The sequence below is a fragment of the Salvelinus fontinalis genome, chromosome 31 (assembly GCF_029448725.1).
Source record: "Salvelinus fontinalis isolate EN_2023a chromosome 31, ASM2944872v1, whole genome shotgun sequence".
Lineage (NCBI taxonomy): Eukaryota > Metazoa > Chordata > Actinopteri > Salmoniformes > Salmonidae > Salvelinus > Salvelinus fontinalis.
In genome coordinates, this window is record NC_074695.1 from 31490020 (window position 1) to 31515193 (window position 25174).

A 25174-nucleotide genomic window follows, 5' to 3' on the forward strand; every position below is an offset into this window, starting at 1 on the left:
CATACCACATATGCAAACGTTACCAGAGCATTGATTCTAGCCAAAGAGAGCGATAACGTAATCATCGCCAAAATATATTAATTTTTTCACTAACCTTCTCAGAATTCTTCAGATGACACTCCTGTAACATCATATTACAACATACATATAGAGTTTGTTCGAAAATGTGCATATTTAGCCACCAAAATCATGGTTAGACAATGACAAAAGTAGCTCAGCTGGTCAGAAAATGTCCTGCACCATATTAGACAGTGATCTAGTCTTATACATAAATACTCATAAACTTGACTAAAAAATACAGGGTGGACAGCGATTGATAGACAATTTAATTCTTAATACAATCGCGGAATTACATTTTTTAAACTATCCTTACTTTTCAATACAGGTTGCGCCAAGCGAAGCTATAGCAAACAAAATGGCGACATAAGCGTTTAACATTTATCGACAGAAACACGATTTATCATCATAAATTGTTCTTACTATGAGCTGTTCTCCCATCAGAATATTGGACAATGAATCCTTTCTTGGGTCTAATCTTCTTTTGGTCGAAAGATGTCCACTTGTCCGTCGAAATGCCCACTAACGTACGACCGGGACCCCGAAACGTGCCCGGAGCTTCAAAGTCTATTACAAAGTAATGCCTCAAAATCGCACTAAACGGATATAAATTGCTATGCTTTGCCCGTGAAGGCAGGGTTACTATTGTTTAAAAAAAATAGCAACAGTGAATAGTGAAATGGAGCTCCCTATACAGTCACATCAGAACATTGGTAATAGTCAGTGACAAATATCAAAGCTAAGCAGGGCTTAGTTAAAACCCTGGATGGGAGACCAAAGTGGTGCTTGTAGATAGATCAACTCTCCAGTAGGAGGTGCTGTTTAGCCTATTGTTTATTCTGATGATGGATATAGAGTTGAAGATCTGACGCTGTTTCAAAGGTACAAATTCAACATATTTTATACAAGGTTTGTGTACATTGAAAATTGGTTAACATGATAATCCTGAGGATGCATGCTGGCATTATTCGTGAGTGAGTCTAAAACATGGTCGATCTATAGCAAGTAGAAAATGTTCCCAATTCCCACTTCATTCAGGAACTCAAGATAGCGCCATCAAAACAACTCAGTAACAGACCCGCCGGTGTTTTCAAATCTGCATCAGCAGTCACAAAGACAGACAGACTGACAGCCAGGAGCCAATATTACAGTATATGAACCGTTACCACACGCATTCTGTATCACTTAACTCTCATGTATAATGAGTTTAATTTATAATGACAGCGAAATAAAGGTAACTTCCAAAGTAAAGGAAACAGTTGAGTAAATAAGTGATACAAAGTGTATTGAAAACAGGTGCTTCCACACAGGCGTGGTTCCTGAGTTAACTAAGCAATTAACATCCCATCATGCTTTGGGTCATGTATAAAAGTGCCGGGCAGGCCATTATTTTGGCTACCATGGCTAAGCCCCCATAGAATGAAAATGCTCCCATCCACAGGGCACGTGAGGCCATTGAATGGTTTGATGAGCATGAAAACGGTGTAAACCATATGCCATGGCTGTCTCAGTCACCAGATCTCAGCCCAATTGAGCACTTGAGATGCACCGTCTTGGTGTTTCCTTTATTTTGGCCTGTAGATAGGCCTATTCGTAATGTTGTTGTGTTGCTGTAGTTGTGGATGGATCAGAGTAATAGACTGTAGGCCTACAAAGTGTGCGAGAAGAATTATCAATATCATACGTCATAATTACCTGGAGAAATCTGATCTGCAATTTGTAAATGTAGCTGCCGTACGTATAACTCGTAAAAACTTGGAGACACAAATGGCAAATGAAGCTTTCATATATCCATTTTGAGATATATTCAACAAGAAAGAAAAAGTTCTATTATTAAGGACTGAGTCTGGCTTTAATTCATTTTCTTTATTGCACTTACAAGCATCTAACAAAATATCAAAAAGCTTTTGTAAAAAAAACATTGTTCATATGAAAACATCCCCTATCCAACATTGAATGTCTGTGAAGTCAATTGTTATGGCATCTACCTCAATGCACAAATTATTCAGCCACGTTAGACAAATTTACATTTACATTTCATGTAAATGTAATGTAAATGATAACAGCGGCCTACATAAAAGCGTTAAAAAACAAAGCAAGCAACAAAATCGCGTTTTCTAAACATGTCACATTGTCCCTCACAATATCTCACATTTTTCCCTTGTGTAGCCTATACAGTGATTCGGAAAGTATTCTGACCCACTGACTTTTTCTACATTTTGTAATGTTACAGCCTTACTCTAAAATGTATTACATGGGTTTCCCTCACAGTACCCCATAATGACAAAGTAAAAACAGGTTTTGACATTTTTGCTCATTTAAAAATAAAAAAAAACTGAAATCACATTTACATAAGTATTCAGACCCTTTACTCAGTACCTGTATTTGGGGAGTTTCTCCTATTCTTCTCTGCAGATCCTCTCAAGCTCTGTCAGGTTGGATGGGGAGCGTTGCTGCACAGCTATTTTCAGGTCTCTCCAGAGATGTTCGATCGCGTTCAAGTCTGGGCTCTGGCTGGGCCACTCAAGGACATTCAGAGACTTGTCCTGAAGCCACTCCTGCGTTGTCTTGGCTGTGTGGCTTAGGGTCATTGTCCTGTTGTAAGGTGAACCTTCACCCCAGTCTGAGGTCCTGAGCAGGTTTTCATCAAGTATCCCTCTGTACTTTGCCCTGTTCATCTTTGCCTCGATCCTGACTAATCTCGCAGTCCCTGCCACTGAAAAACATACCCACACTATGATGCTGCCACCATGCTTCACCGTAGGGATGGTGCCAGGTTTCCTCCAGACGTGACGCTTGACATTCAGGCCAAAGAGTTCAATCTTGGTTTCATCAGACCAGAGAATATTGTTTCTCATGGTCTGAGAGTCTTTCGGTGACTTTTGGCAAACTCAGAGCGGGCTGTCATGTTCCTTTTACTGAGGAGTGGCTTCAGTCTGGCTTCTCTACCATAAAGGCCTTATTGGTGGAGTCGTGCAGAGATGGTTGTCCTTCTGGAAGTTTCTCCCATCTCCTCAGAGGAACGCTAGAGCTCTGTCAGAGTGACCATCGGGTTCTTGGCCACCTCCCTGACAAAGGCCCTTCTCCCCTGATTGTTCAATTTGGCCGGGCGTCCAGCTCTAGGAAGAGTCTTGGTGGTTCCAAACTTCTTCCATTTAAGAATGATGGAGGCCATTGTGTTCTTGGGGACTTTCAATGCAGAGAAATTTTTTTGTACCCATCCCCAGATCTGTGCCTCGACACAATCGTGTCTCGGCGCGCTATGGACAATTCCTTTAACCTCATGGCTTTGTTTTTGATCTGACAAGGCACTGTCAACTGTGGGACCTTATATATACAAGTGTGTGCCTTTCCAAATCATGTCCAATCAATTGAATTTACCACAGGTGGACGGACTCCAATCAAGTTGTAGAAACATCTCAAGGATGATCAATGGAAACAGGATGCACCTGAGCTCAATTTCGAGTCTCATAGCCGAGGTTCTTAATACTTACGTAAGAAATGTATTTTTGTTTTCTAAAAACCTGTTTTTGCTTTGTCATTATGGGGTATTGTGTGTAGATTGCTGAGGATTTTTGTATTTATTTAATACATTTTAGAATAAGGCTATAATGTAACAAAATGTGGGAAAATTCAAGGGGTCTGAACACTTTCCGAAGGCACCGTATATACTCTACCTGACTAAAAATATGTGGACACCTGCTTGTCGAACATCTCGTCCCAAACTCATGGGCATTAATATGGAGTTGCTCCCCCCTGTGCTGCTGTAACAGCCTCCACTCTTCTGGGAAGGCTTTCCACTAGATGTTAGAACATAGCTGAGGGGACTTGCTTCCATTCAGCCACAAGAGCATTAGTGAGGTTGGGCACTGATTCATCCCAAAGGTGTTCGATGGGGTTGAGGTCAGGGCTCTGTGCAGGCCAGTCAAGTTCTTCCACACCGATCTCAACACACCGTTTCTGTATGGACCTCGCTTTATGCACGGGGGTATTGTCATGCTGAAACAGGAAAGGGCCTTCCCCAAACTGTTGCCACAAAGTTGGAAGCACAGAATCATCCAGAATGTTATTCTATGCTGTAGCATTATGATTTCCCTTCACTGGAACTAAGGGGCCTAGCCCAAACCATGAAAAATAGCCCCAGACCATTATACCTCCTCCACCAAACGTTACAGTTGGCACTATGCTCAGCCATGGAAACCCATTTCATGAAGCTCCCGACGAACAGTTACTGTGCTGACATTGCTTCCAGAGGCAGTTTGGAACTCGGTAGCGAGTATTTGGTATTTTATTAAGATCCTTATTAGCTGTTGTGAAAGCTGCAGCTACTCTTTCTAGGGTCCACAGAGAACATGAAACATGACGTAATACAGAAGATTAATAGACAAAAACAGCTCAATTACAGAACTACATTTTGCAATAGAGAACAGAAGATTTTTTACAGGCTACGTGCTTCAGCACTCACCGGTCCTGCTCTGTGAGCTTGTGTGGCCTACCACTTTGAGGCTGAGCCGTTGTTGCTCCTAGACGTTTCCACTTCACAATAACAGCACTTACAGTTGACTGGGGCAGATCTAGCAGGGAAGAAATTTGACCAACTGACTATGACGGTGCCAAGTTGAAATTCACTGAGCACTTCAGTAAGGCCATTTGGGGAGGCAGGGTAGCCTAGTGGTTAGAGCATTGGACTAATAACCGAAAGGTTGCAAGTTCAAATCCCCGAGCTGACAAGGTACAAATCTGTCGTTCTGCCCCTGAACAGGCCACTGTTCCTAGGCCATCATTGAAATTAAGAATTTGTTCTTAACTGACTTGCCAAGTTAAATAAAGGTAAAATAAATACAAATCTTTACTGCCAATGTCTGTCTATGGAGATTGCATGAATGTGTGCTCGATTTATACACCTGTAAGCAACGGGTGTGGCTGAAATAGCCAAATCCACTAATTTGAAGGGTTGTCCACATTTGTGTATAGAGAATGGACAGGTACTCTTGGCTAGAATAAATTAATCAAATAGACAAAATGTGTTTTGTAAATTAAAATATTATACTCCAGTGCTTGTTCATTGAATTATAGTGATTCAATGGTATATGCCAGAATAAAAATAACATTTTCCAATATACTGTATGCCCTGGGCATATACATAGGAAATGTACAAATCTTTTTGTATTTCTCATTTTGTGCATTTTCTGGGCGTGTATGAAAAGCAAATTCAAATACATAGTTAGAGCACAGTTAATTCATACAACAAACAAACAGGACTGGCAGAGCTAACTACAAAGGGGAAGGGAAGGTAAAGTCACCTAACAAGATATGTAAAATAAATATAAATTAAAATGTTGACAACGTCTTAGACTCAGCCATTTCATGAATCACTGTAATACATTTGTTAGGTCATACCTTATTAAGTTACAGTAAATGCCATATTTCATAAGGAACCATCTGAAACATGTTCAGATCCCCTTTTTTCTCTGTAGGTTTGTCTGTACACATGTACATTTGTATAAGAGTATGAGAGAGTAGGTTATGTATCTGCCTGAATCATTCTGGCTCATGGCTGTTGCTGGTACTGGCTCTCTGTTGCGGTGTAGAAATCCTCCAGGACACTCTGCAGATACTCAAAGGTGGGCCGGTCCTCGGGCTTGTTCTTCCAGCACTCCAACATGATGTCATAGAGCTCCTGCGGACAGCTGTCGGTGCGCTGCATGCGGTAGCCGGTCTCCAGAGAGCGAATCACTTCTGGGTTTGTCATACCTAGATGATAGAGCCAGCACAGAAACACATCATTACAGGGGGAAAAGGATTAATTGAATTCATCATTCAATGAATATACAGTGCAAGTACAGTAGAGTACATGTTATCATTCAGGTCCTGACCTGGATATGGTGTGCGTCCATAGCTGATGATCTCGGTCAGTAGGATGCCAAAGGACCAGACGTCTGATTTGATGGTGAAGGAGCCAAAGTTGATTGCCTCTGGGGCCGTCCATTTGATGGGGAACTTTGCTCCTTTGAGGGAACAAGAGTAGGCTTTCTTACTCTACCTTCTGCTGCACCCTGCTGTCACTGATACATAACACAGCTTGTCTTTTTCTATTCAAACCCTGTTATTTATTCAGTCCCACAGAACTCACTCTGACACAATGATATATATCTCTCTTCATTGATCCCTGACTTCCCTCTCTCAAATTCGAATTCCAAACCACACCCACATCTAAATGCTCCCTTTCTCTACTACGACTGTCCTAATATTTGCTAAATCAGCTGTTATGTTACAGTTATTAATTAACCATTATATGGCACAGACATGTTCCCCAAGGGGATAATGCTTACCTTCCCTGGCTGTGTACTCATTGTCCTCGATGATTCGGGCGAGGCCAAAGTCAGCAATCTTGCACACCAGAGCCTTCGAGACCAAGATGTTGGCGGCTCGCAGGTCTCGGTGAATATAGTTCCTCTGCTCGATGTAGGCCATTCCTTCTGCAATCTACGGACAAAGACATGGTTAGATGTCGGAAGACAATAGAAAAGGGGGCACTCCAAACATACTTCTGTGTTTGTTCACTTGGCAAAGGATCATAATGAAAGTATTCAGACCCCTTCCCCTTTTCCACATTTTGTTACGTTACAGGCTTATTCTAAAATTTATGAAATAAAAAATGTTCCTCATCAATCTACACACAATACCACATAATGCTAAAGCGAGAAAACTTTTTTTTCTAAATTTCGGCAATTAAAAAAAAAAAAAAAAAAAAACAGAAATACCTTATTTACATAAGTATTCAGACCCTTTGCTATGAGTCTCAAAACTGAGCTCAGGTGCATCCTGTTTCCATCGGTCATCCATGAGATGTTTCTACAACTTGGAGTCCACCTGTAGTAAATTCAATTGATTGGACATGATTTGGAAAGGCACACACCTGTCTATATAAGGTCCCACAGTTGACAGTGCATGTCAAATCAAGTCTGAGCAAAAACTAAGCCATGAGGTCGAAGAAATTGTCCGTAGAGCTCCCAGACAGAATTGTGTCGAGGCACAGATCTGGATAAGGGTACCCAAACATTTCTGCAGGATCGTCATTCTTAAATGGAAGAAGTTTGGAACCACCAAGACTCTTCCTAGAGTTGGCCGCCCGGCCAAACTGAGCAATCGGGGGAGAAGAGCCGTGGTCAGGGAGGTGACCAAGAAGCCAATGGTCACTCTGACAGAGCAGTTCCTCTGTGGAGATGGGAGAACTTTACAGAAGGACAACCATGTCTGCAGCACTCCACCAATTAGGCTTTTATGGTAGAGTGGCCAAACGGAAGACACTCCTCAGTAAAATGCACATGACAGCCTGATTGGAGTTTACCAAAAGGCATCTAAAGGACTCTCAGACCTTGAGAAACAAGCTTCTCTGGTCTGATGAAATCAAGATTGAACTCTTTGGCCTGAATGCCAAGCGTCACGTCTGGAGGAAACCTGGCACCATCCCTACGGTAAATGCATGGTGGTGGCAGCATCATGCTGTGGGGATGTTTTCAGCGGCAGGGACTGGGAGACTAGTCAGGATCGAGGGAAAGATGAATGGAGCAAAGTACAGAGAGATACTTGATGAAAACCTGCACCTCAGACTGGAGCGAAGGTTCACCTTCCCACAGGACAACGGCCCTAAGCAGACAGCCAAGACAATGCAGGAGTGGATTCGGGACAAGTCTCTGAATGTCCTTGAGTGGCCCAGCCAGAGCCCGGACTTGAACCCGATCGAACATCTCTGGAGAGACCTGAAAATAGCTGTACAGCAACGCTCCCCATCCAACCTGACAGTGCTTGATAGGATCTGCAAGGAGAATGGAGAAACTCCCCAAATACAGGTGTGCCAAGCTTGTAGCGTCATACCAAAGAAGACTCGATGTTGTAATCACTGCCAAAGGTGCTTCAACAAAGTACTGACTAAAGGGTCTGCATACTTATGTAAATGTAGATTTTTTATAATTATTATTTTTGATTAAAAAAAAAGAAAGTTAAAACTGTTTTTGCTCTGTCATTATGGGTTATTGTGTGTAGATTGATGAAGGAAGATGTTTTTTTAAATCCATTTTAGAATAAGGCTGTAACAACATGTGGAAAAAGTCGAGGGGTCTGAATACTTTCCGAATGCACCGTATCTGCTGTTTTCACACATTTTTTGATCTCAAGCTGCAAAGTAAGTAGCCTCCCCTTACGAGACAGGATTTTGCCTACTCCTTAGGATCACCTATAGGATGATAAAATAAGCAGTCATAAAAACAATGATATCAATAAAGATAATTGACTTTCAAATAGTAACTTATGTTATTTACAAGCACTGATTACTCCAATACCTACTCAACTGGGACAATATTTCCTTCCCAACATACTGGGACCATCTGGGATCCCTTTAAAATTACAACTACCAGCAGGCTTTATTTTTCACCACTCACACACACGCACGTACAGTGGGGCAAAAAAGTATTTAGTCAGCCACCAATTGTGCAAGTTCTCCCACTTAAAAAGATGAGCGAGGCTTGTAATTTTCATCATAGGTACACTTCAACTATGACAGACAAAATGAGAAAAAAAAATCCTGAAAATCACATTGTAGGATTTTTAATGAATTTATTTGCAAATTATGGTGGAAAATAAGTATTTGGTCAATAACAAAAGTTTATCTCAATACTTTATTATATACCCTTTGTTGGCAATGACAGAGGTCAAACATTTTCTGTAAGTTTTCACAAGGTTTTCACACACTGTTGCTGGTATTTTGGCCCATTCCTCCATCTAGAGCAGTGATGTTTTGGGGCTGTTGCTGGGCAACACGGACTTTCAACTCCCTCCAAAGATTTTCTATGGGGTTGAGATCTGGAGACTGGCTAGGCCACTCCTTCGTTGCCCGGGCCGTGTGTTTGGGATCATTGTCATGCTGAAAGACCCAGCCACGTTTCATCTTCAATGCCCTTGCTGATGAAAGGAGGTTTTCACTCAAAATCTCACGATACATGGCCCCATTCATAATTTCCTTTACACGGATCAGTCGTCCTGGTCCCTTTGCAGAAAAACAGACCCAAAGCATGATGTTTCCACCCCCATGCTTCACAGTAGGTATGGTGCTCTTTGGATGCAACTCAGCATTCTTTGTCCTCCAAACATAACGAGTTGAGTTTTTACCAAAAAGTTATATTTTGGTTTCATCTGACCATATGACATTCTCCCAATCTTCTTCTGGATCCTCCAAATGCTCTCTAGCAAACTTCAGACGGGCCTGGACATGTACTGGCTTAAGCAGGGGGACACGTCTGGCACTGCAGGATTTGAGTCCCTGGCGGCGTAGTGTGTTACTGATGGTAGGCTTTGTTACTTTGGTCCCAGCTCTCTGCAGGTCATTCACTTGGTCCCCCCGTGTGGTTCTGGGATTTTTGCTCACCGTTCTTGTGATCATTTTGACCCCACGGGGTGATATCTTGCGTGGAGCCCTAGATTGAGGGAGATTATCAGTGGTCTTTCTGTACAGCACTTCGAGATATTATCTGATGTACGAAGGGCTATATAAAATAAAATTGATTGATTGATTGATTGATGGTCTTGTATGTCTTCCTTTTCCTAATAATTGCTCCCACAGTTGATTTCTTCAAACCAAGCTGCTTACCTATTGCAGATTCAGTCTTCCCAGCCTGGTGCAGGTCTACAATTTTGTTTCTGGTGTCCTTTGACAGCTCTTTGGTCTTGGCCATAGTGGAGTTTGGAGTGTGACTGTTTGAGGTTGTGGACAGGTGTCTTTTATACTGATAACAAGTTCAAACAGGTGCCATTAATACAGGTAACGAGTGGAGGACAGAGGAGCCTCTTAAAGAAGAAGTTACAGGTCTGTGAGAGCCAGAAATCTTGCTTGTCTGTAGGTAACCAAATACTTATTTTCCACCATAATTTGCAAATAAATTCATAAAAAATCCTACAATGTGATTTTCTGGATTTTTTTTCTCATTTTGTGTGTCATAGTTGAAGTGTACCTATGATGAAAATTACAGGCCTCTCTCATCTTTTTAAGTGGGAGAACTTGCACAATTGGTGGCTGACTAAATACTTTTTTGCCCCACTGTATATAGACACACATTTGACTGACATATGCTGTTATAGAACTTGATTAACCTAATCTGTGTACCAATCTCAGTTTAATAATATAACAAACATAACCAAATCTGTCATGGTAGATTTAAATCTGAACGGACTGATCCAACAATGTCTTCCTGTTGCCCTTCTCTTTCAGTCATTCTCTCTTTCTCTCTCTCCATTCCATTTTGATATCTTCCTAATTTTTCAAACCTCTCACCTACAATCTACATACAACAGATGGCATAAACATACCTAATCACAGATAAGCATACGTTTATACTTTTGACTTTTCTCTAAGGTCCTCTTTTTATTTGATTAAAAAAATAATACTTATGCCCCCTATATTGCCTCTGTAAATCTGCAGCAACAGTTGTAAAAATGCAAATACTGTAGGATCAGGTTCAAACTGATATTTCGAGCTGTGTCCATCTATTCCTTGTAATACAATGTGTCAATAATCATAGTAAAACATATTCTTAAAATATTCAAAACAAACAATTGTTCAACAGCAAACAGTGGCATAAAGAATTAGATTTACAAACATGTGCTGCCACACACCTTCTTCTGCCAAGCTAAAGACAGATTTGAATATTGAAAGGCTACCCACAATAGCAGAAACATCAGCCACAGAACAAAAGCAGGATCGTCACGAGACCACAAATGAGTGGCTTGATGATGTAGGTAAATGGACATAATGAGACCAAAGCATTCTCCCTTTGTTTTGTTATGGCATTAGTCCCACTGTTTTTGTGTCTCATTTTCCCTTCTGCAAAAGAACCGCTGTAGAAGACTTGAAGAATATCAAACCATACAATTCAACAAAACCCGAACTGACAGTTTACAGGGTTTTTTTCAATCGATTTGGTGCATTTTTCAGATGTAAGTGGTGTATTTTCAAAACTCTTAAGTGCAAAACTCTAAACTGATAACACTTATAATGCTGTCTTATGTTCAGAACCTTTGATTGTGCATCCATTTGTGTTCAACACATTTTTGTTTTACATGAAATACCATGATAACATTTTGTTAAGTCACCAATACACTCACCATTTAGCCATTTTAACTAACATTTCATCCAATAGCAAAAAATGCAAGACACATTTTTCAAACGTTTGTTTTTGAAGTGTTGAATAGAAAGAATAGTGGATGGTAAATATACTTTCCCATACAGTATTCAGCTAGTACTTTAACTATTTGTTTTTTCAACCATATTGTTGTATCTAATGGTAGGATGTGAGAAATATGTCAATCTTACAGTTTCATTATCCTTATACAGTACATAAGTAGAACAAATGAGCAGAAATAGGGGAATTCTGGGGGTATTGTAAAGCAGTAGGCTACAGTAAAAACGTATTTGTGTAGCACGGTGTGTGTTGGCCATTTCTACCCCATGCAGCATTGTTGTTCAAGATCACCTTTTCTATGTGACTTGGCAACTGATACAGTATAACCTTTCTCTCTCAGCTTGACAAAATTCATCAATTTACACTATATCAATGAAATTCAGATAACGAGTAGAATATATTGTTATAGTTTTTATCAATCACCATGGCGCTTTTTACAGATGTGGTATATTTTCTAAACTCTTAAGTACACTGATAAGCCCCCTGTATTATGTTCAAAACCTTGATTATGCATTCTCTGGGGTTTCACACATTTTTCCCCCCTGAGTCATTCATTCATACAGTTAATTGAATATTGCATTTTGAAAAGCAGATACTTACAGTAGATTGAATATCTATCCAAATTGAAAGAGTGATTTAGTGCAGTGACCAAGTGACTTTGTGAATTTGTTTTTTGTGTTTAGAGTTGTGAAAATGTACCACATACTTGTGAAAATTGCACCAGTGATTGAAAAAAAAAACTAACTGTGAGATACGGTAGCTGAATCTCACCTGTGCACAGAAGTCAATGAGTTTGGGGAGCTGCACACGGTTGCCCTCATCAGTCTTCAAGAAGTCCAGCAAACTGCCTAAACACGCACACACATACACACAAACAGAATTCAATGACAGAAATAGACTGACAGGAAATGTACTGTACGGTAATGTAAATGTGTACAAAATGTCAAACTGTAGTGTACATACCCTTTTCCATGAACTCTGTAATGATGTAGATGGGTTCCTCTTTAGTTACCACGGCGTTCAGACGGACCAGCTTGTCGTGCTGCAGGGCCTTCATCAGGTTGGCCTCGTCCAGGAAGGCCTCCACCGACATGGTGCCAGGCTTCATGGTCTTCACTGCCACCTTGGTGTGCTTGTTGTATGTAGCTACAGCACAAGACACAAAGACAAACCACATTAGCCATGCTCAGTTCACAGCTCGCAAAAAGCAAGATGTTTTCAGAATACATATAAACTTATTCTGATCTCCCAGTATTGGTCCAAGTATAACCTTCTCAGAATGTTTGAGTAACTCACCCATCCAGACCTCTCCGAACTGGCCAGCCCCGAGCTTCCTATCAAGTTTGAGGGACTCCCGAGGGATCTCCCAGGCATCCTTCTCCCAGGGCTTCTGGGGCTTGGGACTGAGGCAGGGGCTGGTCAAGGCCTGGCACAGACCGTCTCCCTGCTCTATTGGAAGCAACCACATCCAATGAGAGTAAGACATCCACACACAAAGCTCTGAATCATACAGGACATTAACTGAATATATTTTTAACTGTACATAACACACATTAATAAACACATAGAAAGTAAACACTGCTGGAGACCATATAGACTGTGTGCCCATATTCAGAACAGGCAGCCAGCAGAGGGGGCTGTTTACCTCTAACTGTCACCATCCCCTTTAGTAACAGTGACTGCTAGGTTGTATCCATAGAGATAGATAGAGAACTCTAGTTGGATATAACCCACTTTTGCATGTACATTGCCATAGAGTACCACAGTATGAGTCATAATACCCATAAAACCTGGCGGTCAAAAAAGGAAATGGTTCAAATCGTTTTTCTACCATACATTTTTCCCATTGTGGATTTTAGAAACACTTAAAATAAGGGCTGTGTTTCGTGTAGGCTTACCCTGGCGTGTAGTTTTGATAACCATCTAAATCTTCCTAGGTCAAGGTGATTTTTACCAATATGTTCGCCTGTATTTACCCCCCCCCCCCCCAAAATGAAATGCTGATTAGCTGCTAATGTGGCTATCATAAAGGACTACAAATGCCATGATAATCTGGACGAGACTGCCGAATCGAGGCAAAGGTAAGAATCTCTGGATTAACTATCTAATGTTAGCTAAATTTAGAAATGAATAAATTGTCAAAATGTATTTAAATTGACAATTCTGTGAACTGTCTTGTGCAAGTTTTTTACACAATACATTTAATCAAAGGTGGCAACTAGAGATGACGTTTAGGATCTTGCAGGGATTTGTAGTCTTACATGACGCTAATTAGCCATTTTGAATCTGAGAGAAAATAGAGCCGAATACATTGATAAAAGTCACATTGTCTGAGAGAGATTTACATGGTTATCAAAACGTCACGCCAGGGTAAGCCTACACAAACAGCCCTTATTTTAAGTGTTTGTAAAATTCCTGTTGGGAAACATTTATGGTGGAAAAAGGATTGGAACCATTTCCCTGTTTGACCTCAAGGTTTTATGGGTATTATGAGCCTTATGACACCTCCACTGTTGGGCTTGATAGAGGGCTATCTATCTCTATGGGTGTATCCCTGTGTATTATGGTGGTCTGGCCATGCTGTTGGCACTCACTTTTATAGTGGCTGACCAGTTCCTGCAGAGTGGTGAAGGTGATGCGTGGAGAGATGTAGAAGCCACCGTTATCCAGTGTACGAATCTTGTAATGCTTGACTGTGTCTCCTGATTGGGAAACACTGTCCCTTACGGATAAGGAGTAGCTGCCTGTAGTAGGAAGGAGAGAGGGCGTTAGCTTGCTAAATGTGTACACGTTTGTTTGTATGTGTGTATGTATAAGACCTTTTTAACTTGCTCACCCTTGGTTGTCTCACTGTCACGGATCATAAACGATCCCGTTTTGTTTGCTGATGCTAGCAGCTGCCTCTCTGCATCTTTCCTGCTCACTCCTTTATAGAACCACCTGGATGATGGTACATTTATATCACACACTGATTAATTTGAGCAGCTCTACTCATGAACTATTCACACAGTGCACTGATAAAAAACTTACTCTTCGGTTTCAAGTCTGTCTATGGCTACATAGTTATTGGGGATGTAGCCTTCCTTGCCTGTACTAATTAACTGTGCTCTCCACCATTCTCCAGATCTAGAGAGTGAGAGTGAGAGTGAGAGTGAGAGTGAGAGGGAGAGAGAGAGAGAGAGAGAGAGAGAGAGAGAGAGAGAGAGAGAGAGAGAGAGAGAGAGAGAGAGAGAGAGAGAGAGAGAGAGAGAGAGAGAGAGGGGAGGGGGGGGGGGGGGGGGGGGGGGGGGGGGGGAGAGAGGTGGATATAGGTAAGCTTTACACTGCTTTGTGTGGGTAATGATGCATCTTGTTTGTATGTAAATGTCAGATACACTCACTCCTGTAATATTTTAAGCTTGTCTCCCTTCTTGAAGTCCAGGTCTCCATCATTTACAGCCTCATAATCATACAGTGCAATGGCAATGCTCTCAGTACCTGAGGGGGCAGAGAACATAAGTGAGTGTGTGTGTGTGTGTGTGTGTGTGTGTGTGTGTGTGTGTGTGTGTGTGTGTGTGTGTGTGTGTGTGTGTGTGTGTGTGTGTGTGTGTGTGTGTGTGTGTGTGTGTGTGTGTGTGTGTGTGTGTGTGTGTGTGTGGGTACAGGTGTGCGTGTGTGTGTGCATGCACACATATGACAAAGAAAGACTTGTGGGTGACATCGTGTGCAACTTTACATTCTTAATACAACAACAGTGCCTTGCCTGGGTCACATCATGTCTGACTGCTTTACTGTTATAGCAGTGGAGTGATCATCTCTGCTGTCTTGTGTGATCAGGCTCTGAGTGGTCTATTTCAACCCACACACGCTCACTTCTTTCACTCTCATACAGTATGTGGTCTCATTATATGACAACAAACGGTAATCCATTTTAGACACACCGTATGTAGTGTGCTGCTCAAAACAGAGTGTGATACAGTAATAGTTCCTACATCAGACTCAAGTAAGCAATGTGAGTACTGTAACTTTTCTGTGTTATACTCACCATTAGAGGGGACTGGAGGGGCAACGGAGATGGTTCTGTTCTGTAGACAATAGACAATATGTAGACAATATGAGATTAGAGTTTTGAGGAGAACCATGAGAAATGTAGTATGGACCATAGTATATTATTGTTGTAGTATAGTATAGTTGGGAGAAAGTGACAGACAGAGAAGGGGATGTGTGGTCAATGACAGACTAAGCAAGAGTGACAGAAAATAGGAATGTAAGTAAAACAGAAATAGAGGAGAGACTTTTCAATTCAATCACTAAATGTCTGTTCCATTAATCACAAACACATTTCTGTGCTTGTTTGTTGTGCTACTTCCTCTTCCTCATTCTAAATAACAGCCCTGAGTCACATCCCTGCTACTGTAGCACATAACGTTTTGAGAACCAGATGTTTCTTAGAGCTTAGCGAGAGCCTGGTTATCCCATGGTTATTTTGCATACAACCTTCCCACAAATGTCTGGGATTGGTGCAGGATAGTTGCTTGGCTTTGGAACATTTTCAGCACATTTAAGGAACTTGACAGAAAAACGCTTTTCTTGGTATTTCATTACTTTAACAGAACATTTCCTAAACGTTCAAACATGGTTACATTTCAATTTTGGTAATGTTCTAGGAACATTATCTAATTGGTTTGACATTGGGAATGTTCTCAAAAAGTTCAGAGAATGTTACAAAAAATACTATTCTTCTGTGTAAATTTCAGTACTTCAGCAAAACGGTTCTATTTAAAGTCATGTTATCAAATTGTTCTGAGAACATTAAGAAAACTTTCCATAAAAAACATAAGAAATATACATTCCATTCTCATCATCTGTATCCTCTATTTTGTTAAGTGTGTTCAGGTGTGTTGGCTGCGCCCACTAATTGGCCAAACCTGATCTTATTGAGTGCTTTTTCCTTTGAAACAGGGTCTTTTTGAATCGACTAAAATGAACAGCTTTCTATGCTTAAAAAACATGGCATGCTAGCTAAACGCTGGTGGATTAATCCCATGGATAGAGAACAGAAGATTATAGGTTTGAATCTCACTGATGCCATGTCACAATAAAAATAAATGTGTTTGCATGATTAATGCCCAAGTCATTTCCATGCGTCTTATCTGCGCTTGGAGTTCAAAAACGTTTACCCCAAATAAGCTATCAGAGTTATTAAAATAAGTTTTAAGGAAGTCATTCAAAAACCTCCAAATAACCCACACTTTTCATTCTCAGAGCGTTAATAAAGCCTCCCAGGAAGACTTTCAAGGAACCAGACTAAAACGTTCTCAGAACCTCCATGCGATCTAAATATAAACGTTCCCGGAACAGGCAAAATGTTTACTTCTGTTCTCAGAACATTTAAAAAACGTTTAGTTTTCTTGGTATTTCATTACTTTAACAGAACATTTCCTAAAAGTTCAAACATGGTTACATTTGGCTTTTATGGCTTGGGTTTTTATTTTTTTATTTAAAAAAACAACAACCTTTATTTAACTAAGCAAGTCAGTTAAGAACAAATTCTTATTTACAATGACGGCCTACCAAAAGACAAAAGGCCTCTCGTGGGGACGGGGGCTGGAATTAAAAATAAATAAAATATATACATAGGACAAAACACACATCACGACAGGAGAGACAACAAAAACATATGTTCCCACAACTTCCAAGGAACCAGATGTGATATCTGGGTTTACAATTAACACACAGGAAGTAATGACCAGCCCAGACACCAAAGGAAACCGACTTACAGATCAGTATCTTGTACTTGGCAACAGAGGAGAGTCGAGCAGTAATGCAAATAAAAACAACTGGCTAGAAAAGCACTTATTTCTTTAACGCACCTCACAAATTAATTATCTCTTCCTGTCCTCCAACATAATAATACCCCCCCTCCCCAGGTGTTCACTCACAGCCTTGGTCCCTGTGGTGGGGTCTTTGACGTAGTGGGCTGTCTGAGTCTGGTTCGGAGAGTCACCATTGACCACACCTTTGCTGCTGGGATTCTGCTGCTCATTGGACCCCACACAGCCCATAGTGGAAGAACCTAAAAATGTGTTATTTCAAAAAATATCAGTCAGAATACAATGTCTGTTCACTACATTTGGACTGGCAACGCAAGGTGGAGAGAGTGTAAAAATGGCGCCATAGCAGTGCTAAGTCAATGTATTACGAAGAGTTTACTACAAGATACTGTATGGATATACTTGCCTTATACTCTGAGGGTGACCGTTTACTGTAATATTTCCCATACAAGCCTACAGTGCTGTTACACAGCTGTTTAAAAGCTACAAAATGCTCAAAGTCATAATCACCAGAGTGACACCCAACTAGCAACACGCAGCCCTGCCCTTGGGACAGCAGGTTAAAACATTTGCTAATGGTGATTGGTGGCATGAAGAGCTCTTTCTTTTCAACTTAAACCATAACAAGGTAGGGCTATGTTCAGAGTCATAAGGTCTGTGTAAAATATTTACAAGAGGGAAATTAGACAGGGGTAATTCTTATTATGAATAGAGCCTATGTCTGTATGAGAGAGATAGGACCTGTCATTTTATTGTTCATCTGTGTTGAAATTAACAGATGAGCTGCAGTATTGAAATGAAAGGGAAAGGGGCATACCTAGGCAGTTGTACAACTGAATGCCTATAACTGAAACGTGTGAAAGAGAGAGAAAGAGAGATGAAGGGAAGAAGTGGTCTTTATCAGTCTGAGTAATACCCTTACTCCAACCTAACAGAATAAAATGTGTAAATATTCACTTCCCTTTCCATTTAAACTGTATTCCTCATGTCACAGCAGGGCCAGTTTCTTTTTAACAGTTAAAGTTTAACTTGCAGCAAAACCATTTAAGGCAAAATGGTTATTGTGATTGAACCTTTTCCAATCTATCATATTATGCTTCTCCATGCCAGTAAGCCAGGCTACAGGTATAGGACTCCCCCCCCCCCTCTCCGGTTCTCAGGAGAAGATGCTTCTTCCAAACCATCAAGTGTTGTATCATGACAAATTGTCTCTGGTGGTTGGCCAAACCTTTCTCATCCATTTACAAACCTCCTCAGCCTCTTATCAACCACTCACATCGTCCATTTATCTCATCAAACCATGCCACACATGGCATGTACTTCCTGTACAGAGGAAGTTAACTGGAGGTGATGATCAGACCATAGAGGCAGAGAACTACCCTGCTCTTAAGAAAGTGCCCCCGCATCCTTATCGTCTCCATCCATCTTTCTATCCACGTCACTTGATCCAATCAGCCCCTAATAACACCCCAACCATCCTCCTCCATCTGTCTCTGGAATCTGGCAATGTCTGTCTGTCTATAACCCATCATATTACCCACAGATGCAAATCTAGTTAGCTGTGAGAGCCTTGCGCCATGTGTGCCTCTGGCACTAACCGCTATCATTGCATCTGCTGCAGGGCAGGCGGCGGGCGGCTGGGACTGGGAGTGTACACCATGTGAAAAACATCACTGCTAAACCTCCTCTGCTAGTACTCTCACAAACTGCCATGCCATGGAACCAGGAACCATACACACACATAACATATTAAACTTATGGAAGCAAGTTTCGGGTGTGATGTGACCATTTACTGTTATTTTTAGATTTTTTACAAAATCCACAATTACTACTTTCCAATCAGGGGTTAGAACCTAAATTATTTTCTGAACAGAATGCATATTTATTTTGTTCCGTTGCAGGGTTCTGAACCATTAAAAGAAAAAAGCTAACAGTTTATATAGTTCCTTTTCCTTATTTTTTTTAAAGCCTGTGAAATCGACAGTTTTGAAAAAATAGCTCATTAATTTACTCTACCAATTAGCACGGATAGAGAAGCTTGTTATGGAATGAGTAATAATTGTTTAGTTTCAAGTTATGTATGTACAGGATACAGATGTACACCGTCCAAATAAATTCTCACTTGCAGGTTCCTTCTTGATTATGCAACAACAATAAGAAATAATAAAATATTAGAATACAAACCTAAAGTAAATGGTTCAATAGAATAGAATAAACATTGTAGCATAAGTATAATACGGGAAGGCACAATTTATTGCACAATATTTACACGTGTTTTGGGGAAGAGGGATTGGGGGTCAAGTGTTTAAGCTGTGCAGTATTTAGCAATAATAAATAAGAATCTAGTGGCAGCAGTTGGGATGTGTGTGTGTGTGTGTGTGTGTGTGTGTGTGTGTGTGTGTGTGTGTGTGTGTGTGTGTGTGTGTGTGTGTGTGTGTGTGTGTGTGTGTGTGTGTGTGTGTGTGTGTGTGTGTGTGTGTGTGTGTGTGTGTGTGTAGCATGAATGTATATGTGTGTGTGTGTGCGTGAGTGAGTGTATGTGTGCTAAGGTGCAGAGAGTCAGTGCAGGTGGTAAGTCCATGTTTTTGGTCAGAGTGCTATTGCAGACTCAAGATACTACTCCATTGGGGAGAGAGTGAGAGAGAGAGAGGGGTGGACATGGAAGGGGCTTGGCTTGAACCGGTTCAAACCCCTGGTTTCCATCAAAATATAGATTACAAGCCATGAAGAGGCATTGCATCTACAGTGCATTCGAAAAGTATTCAGACCCATTGACTTTTTCCACATTTTGTTACGTTACAGCCTTATTCTAAAATGTATTAAATAGTTTCCCCCCCCCCTCATCATTCTACACACACTACCCAATAATGACAAAGCAAAAACAGGTTTTTAGAAATGTTAGCAACTGTATTAAAAATTTAAAACTGAAATATCACATTTACATACTGTAAGTATTCAGACCCCCACCTTTGGCAGCGATAACAGCCTCAAGTCTTCTTGGGTATGACGCTACAATCTTGGCACACCTGTATTTTGGGAGTTTCTCCTATTCTTCTCTGCAGATCCTCTCAAGCTCTGTCAGGTTGGATGGCGAGCATTACTGCACAGCTATTTTCAGGTCTCTCCAGAGATGTTTGTTTGGGTTCAAGTCCGGGCTCTGGCTGGGCCACTCAAGGACATTCAGAGACTTTTTCCGAAGCCACTCATGCGTTGTCTTGGCTGTGTGCTTAGGGTCGTTGTCCTGTGGGAAGGTGAACCTTCGCCCAAGTCTGAGAACCTGAGTGCTCTGGAGCAGATTTTCATCAAGGATCTCTCTGTACTTTGCCCCATTCATCTTTGCCTCGATTCTGACTAGTCTCCCAGTCCCTGCTGCTGAAAAACATCCTCACAGCATGATGCTGCCACCACCATGCATCACCGTAGGGATGGTGCCAGGTTTCCTCCAGACGTGACACTTGTCATTCAGGCCAAAGAGTTATATCTTGGTTTCATCAGACCAGAAAATCTTGTTTCTCATTGTCTGAGAGTCCTTTAGGTGCCTTTTGGCAAACTCCAAACAGGCTGTCATGTGCCTTTTATTGAGGAGTGGCTTCTGTCTGGCCACTCTACCATAAAGGCCTGACTGGTGCAGTGCTGCTAATATGGTTGTCCTTCTGAAAGGTTCTCCAATCTCCACAGAGGAACTCTAGAGATCGGTCAGAGTGATCATCAGGTTCTTGGTCACCTCCCTGACCAAGGCCCTTCTCCCCCAATTGCTCAGTTTGGCCAGGAGGTCAGCTCTATTAAGAGTCTTGGTGGTTTCAAACTTCTTCCAGAATGATGGAGGCCACTGTGTTTTGGGGGACCTTCAATGCTATAGACTGGCTATTTCCAAACTGGCTATTGCCAAACTGGCTATTCCTAAACATTGCGCGTGATTCACATTTTCAAACAGTCCATTTAGATTTTCCAATGGGGCTTTGCAGCCAAAGAGCTACTGCCTCCTTACCTGGGAAAGCACCGAACAACAGACAGAGACGTTGGGGAGCTACTGCCTCCTTACCTGGGAAAGCACCGAACAACAGACAGAGACGTTGGGGAGCTACTGCCACCTTACCTGGGAAAGCACCGAACAACAGACAGAGACGTTGGACCTTCGAAGAGGCGCAAATATGATGAACTACATTGATTTGGGGTTCACTTATATTGGGACTAGTGCCTTTCCTCAGCCACAGTGTGTTATGTGTGCAAAAGTACTATCTCACAACTCGATGAAACCTTCACTCTTGCGCAGACATTTAGAAACGAAACATGCCAATTTGAAAAATAAGCCACAGGAGTTTTTTGAGTGAGAATTAAGACGACTTTCGAGTAGTAAGACATGTATCAAACCAATAGGTTCCTTTAAAATAAGAAAGGTCTAGAAGCGTCTTGTATGGTGAGCTACCGAGTGGCTAGGACAGGCAAGCCCCACACTATTGTGGAGGACTTAATACTTCCTGCTGCCATGGCTGGGACAATGCTGGGGGAAAATGCAAAAAAAAATATACAGACAATTAAGGAAGACATCCTCTTCTGCAAACCACTGTAAACCAGGACAACAGGAGAGGATATTTTTTAAGTGCTGGACACCTTTGTGACGTCAAATGGACTTTGGTGGTCAAGCTGTGTTGGTATCTGTACTGATGGCGCAAAAGCCATGGCAGGGAGACATAGTGGAGTGGTAACGCGTGTGCAAGCTGTTGCTCCCGACGCCACTTGGGTACACTGCAGCCTCCATCGAATGCCTGACAGCTTGAAAGACGTTTTGGACAATGGTTAACTTTGTTAAAGCAAGGCCCCTGAACTCTTGTGTATTTTCTACATTATGCAATGATATGGGCAGCGACCATGTAATGCTTTTAGAACATCAGAAGTGCACTGGTGATCAAGGGGCAAAGTATTGACATGTTTTTTTAAATTGAGAGGCGAGATTAAAGTTTTCTTTATTGACCATCATTTTCACTTGTCTGACCGCTTGCATGATGACGAGTTTCTCACACGACTGGCCTATCTGGGTGATGTTTTTTCTTGCCTGAATGATCTGAATCTAGGATTACAGGGACTCTCCGCAACTATATTCAATGTGCAGGACAAAATTGAGGCTATGATTAAGAAGTTGGAGCTCTTCTCTTTCTGCATTAACAATGACAACACACAGGTCTTTCCATCATTGTATGATTTCTTGTGTGCAAATTAACTCAAGTTTACGGACAATGTCAATTGTGACAGCGAAGCACCAGAGTGAGCTGGGTGCGCAATTACGCAGGTACTTTCACAAAACGGACAACACAAACAACTGGATTCGTTATCCCTTTCATGCCCTGTCTCCAGTCCACTTACCGATATCTGAGCAAGAGAGCCTCATTGAAATTACAACAAGCGGTTCTGTGAAAATTGAATTTAATCAGAAGCTACTGCCAGATTTCTGGATTGGGCTGCACTCAGAGTATCCTGCCTTGGCAGATGGCGCTATTAAGACACTGATGCCCTTTGCAACCACGTACCTATGTGGATTCTCGGCCCTCACTAGCATGAAAACTAAATACAGGCACAGACTGTGTGAGGAAAATGATTTAAGACTGAGACTCTCTCCAATACAACCCAGCATTGCAGAATTATGTGCATCCTTTCAAGCACACACTTCTCATTAACCTGTGGTGAGTTATTCACCATTTTTGATGAACAAATAAGATGTTATATGTAAGATGGCTAAATAAAGAGCAAAATTATTTATTATTATAATATTATTATTTGTGCCCTGGTCCTATAAGAGCTCTTTGTCACTTCCCACGAGCCGGGTTGTGACAAAAACCCGCACTCATTCTTATAGTTAATAAATGTATCTTATAGAGCGTGTGTGAGGCAGGCTTACAATGATGGCAGAAAACAACATTTGAGAGTGTGCTGACCCTGGTGCTAGAGAGGGTACGCAGCGGGAGGTTGAATGTTTGGAGGGGTACGGGACTATAGAAAGTTTGGGAACCACTGCTGTAGGCATTTTTTGGTACCCTTCCCCAGATCTGTGCCTCAACACAAACCTTTGTCGGCGCTCTAAGGACAATTCCTTGGACCTCATAGCTTGGTTTATGCTCTGACATGCACTGTGAACTGTGGGGCCTTATGTAGACAGGTGTGTGCCTTTCCAAATCATGTCCAATCAATTGAATTTACCACAGGTGGACTTCAATCAACTTGTGGAAACATCTCAAGGATGATCAATGGAAACAGGATGCACCTGAGCTCAATTTCACTTCTCATCGCAAAGGGTCTGAATACTTATGTAAGTAAGGTATTTCTGTTTTAAATGTTTAATACATTTGCAAAAATTCCTTAAAAACTGTTTTCGCTTTGTCATTAGGGGGTATAGTGTGTAGATTGCTGAGGATTCTTTATTTATTCAGTACATTTTAGAATAAGGCTGTAACGTAACAAAATGTGAAAAAAGTGAAGGGATCTCAATACTTTCCTAACGACTCCTGTATAGCCTGTGAGCGACGTAGAGCAAAACAGGTTACATGTGCGTGTTCGTGAGAGTCTCAGCTTTTCATAGACAGCTGTAGCTTAAACCATTCAGACTCTACAGACATTTCGATATAAAAGACCATGTCCGGGTGGATTCGGGATCCGCCCCTGTCTCACAAACCAATAGTATAATCTAGAAGTCTGTAGCTCAAACACATGGTTTTTAAATGGAGTTAGAAGTCCCAAACACTCGGGCGTTATGGTAGGACTCATTGGGTTAAGGGTTACGGTTTTGTATAGGGTAAACCATTACGTTTAGGCTTTCATTCCGAATGGAAAGAGAAGGTACGGGGTTATTCTACATAGAAGTTCATAGGAAATCCCAGGACATAGTGTCTATAATACTGTAATAAACTCACATAGTTGCTGTTGCAAACTCCAAACACCACACAGTTGCTTACTAGTTGTATATTCATTTCCCAATGAGCAAACAATTTCTGTACTTACAGCATTCATATACTTTCATTTTATCCGCTTTTTGCTTTGGCAGACCTTATTTTTTAATTGACATTTGTCAATAAAACTCATGAATGCAACTGCAAATTGTTTTGTGTTCTCCTTGTAGCCCAATGTTGTGTTGAAAATAAAATGGTAAAACACTTCATTGTGAGGATAAATATAAGGGCTGGACATGCAGGTAAATGAAAGTTAGATAAATGAAAAAACGATTTCTGATGGAATCTCGTGTCTGATACGGTTAACTTAGAAATGTGAAGCTTAGAGAAATTGAATGATGCTGAGCAGGAGGCAACCCAGGGTGTTAAAAACACTTTGAAATGTAACATTTGGAGCAACTTTGAAATTTGACGTTTGGAGAAACATGGATAAATGTCAGAATTTGAAGTCAAATTGGTAAAACCGTGAGATGTTGTTGAGTTTACATATATATGTAAAGCATTAGCAAACACTTCTGCAATACCTAGGCCTACATTAGCCTATAACACAGTAATAACCCTTTAATGAATGACCCAGATGGGAAATGCTTTAATAAGACAACATCCATCTGTTCGTCATCTGCTTTTATTCTTTAAGAAATGCTTATTGCCTATGGTATGAATATCAGTGAGTATACATGTTCCCCTTGTAGTATAGGTATAGGTTAGCCGTCTAGAATAACAAATTAGAGGGAGTTACCTCGTTCCAACCAGCTGTATATTCCACGTATGTTCTGCTATTTGGTCCTCAACGCTGAATTTTTTGTATTCTTTAGAAAGCGCTCCTTGTTCTTTTATGTCGGCTCTTCCATCCCGGGATTATCGTTCAGATAGATAGAGCTGAAGGGTGCGTTCTAGTTGTATACGAGGAAGTTAGTACCTCACATCTAACTGCGCACGACGAACTTTCTCTCTGTCTCTGTCACATCTATCATAATCTCGCCCACCAGCCGGGTCTCTCTCTGTCTATGTGTTGGTCTATGGGTCATTAATTCGAGCCCGGGGACTAGGTTACATCAATCATGACACTGCTATCTTTGCGGGCTGGATGTGTTTTTACACTCTTCCGGAAAGTAGCCTACTAAACCTAGAC

General features: G+C 41.2%; 1 protein-coding gene across 1 annotated transcript; it reads right to left on the reverse strand.

Annotated features, from left to right (window-relative positions):
- Positions 1-1908: 1908 nt before the first annotated feature.
- LOC129830043 (tyrosine-protein kinase HCK-like) lies at positions 1909-25022 on the reverse strand. The gene is made up of 13 exons (XM_055892211.1): positions 24782-25022; positions 17213-17346; positions 15316-15355; positions 14672-14768; positions 14322-14417; positions 14128-14231; positions 13886-14035; positions 12588-12740; positions 12255-12437; positions 12063-12139; positions 6390-6543; positions 5934-6065; positions 1909-5811 (listed from the first exon to the last, which is right to left on the reverse strand). The coding sequence occupies exons 2-13, from the start codon at positions 17333-17335 to the stop codon at positions 5609-5611; spliced, it is 1512 nt and encodes a 503-aa protein (XP_055748186.1). The 5' UTR covers positions 17336-17346; positions 24782-25022; the 3' UTR covers positions 1909-5608.
- Between the last annotated feature and the right edge of the window lie 152 nt (positions 25023-25174).

Excerpts from the sequence above, each read along its gene's own strand:
- LOC129830043 (XM_055892211.1), bottom strand. The coding sequence starts at position 17,335 with ATGGGCTGTGTGGGGTCCAATGAGCAGCAGAATCCCAGCAGCAAAGGT. Across the intron at positions 12,438-12,587 it reads GTTCGGAGAGGTCTGGATGG|CTACATACAACAAGCACACC; the intron begins GTGAGTTACTCA and ends CTTGTGCTGTAG. Across the intron at positions 5,812-5,933 it reads TGGACGCACACCATATCCAG|GTATGACAAACCCAGAAGTG; the intron begins GTCAGGACCTGA and ends TCTATCATCTAG.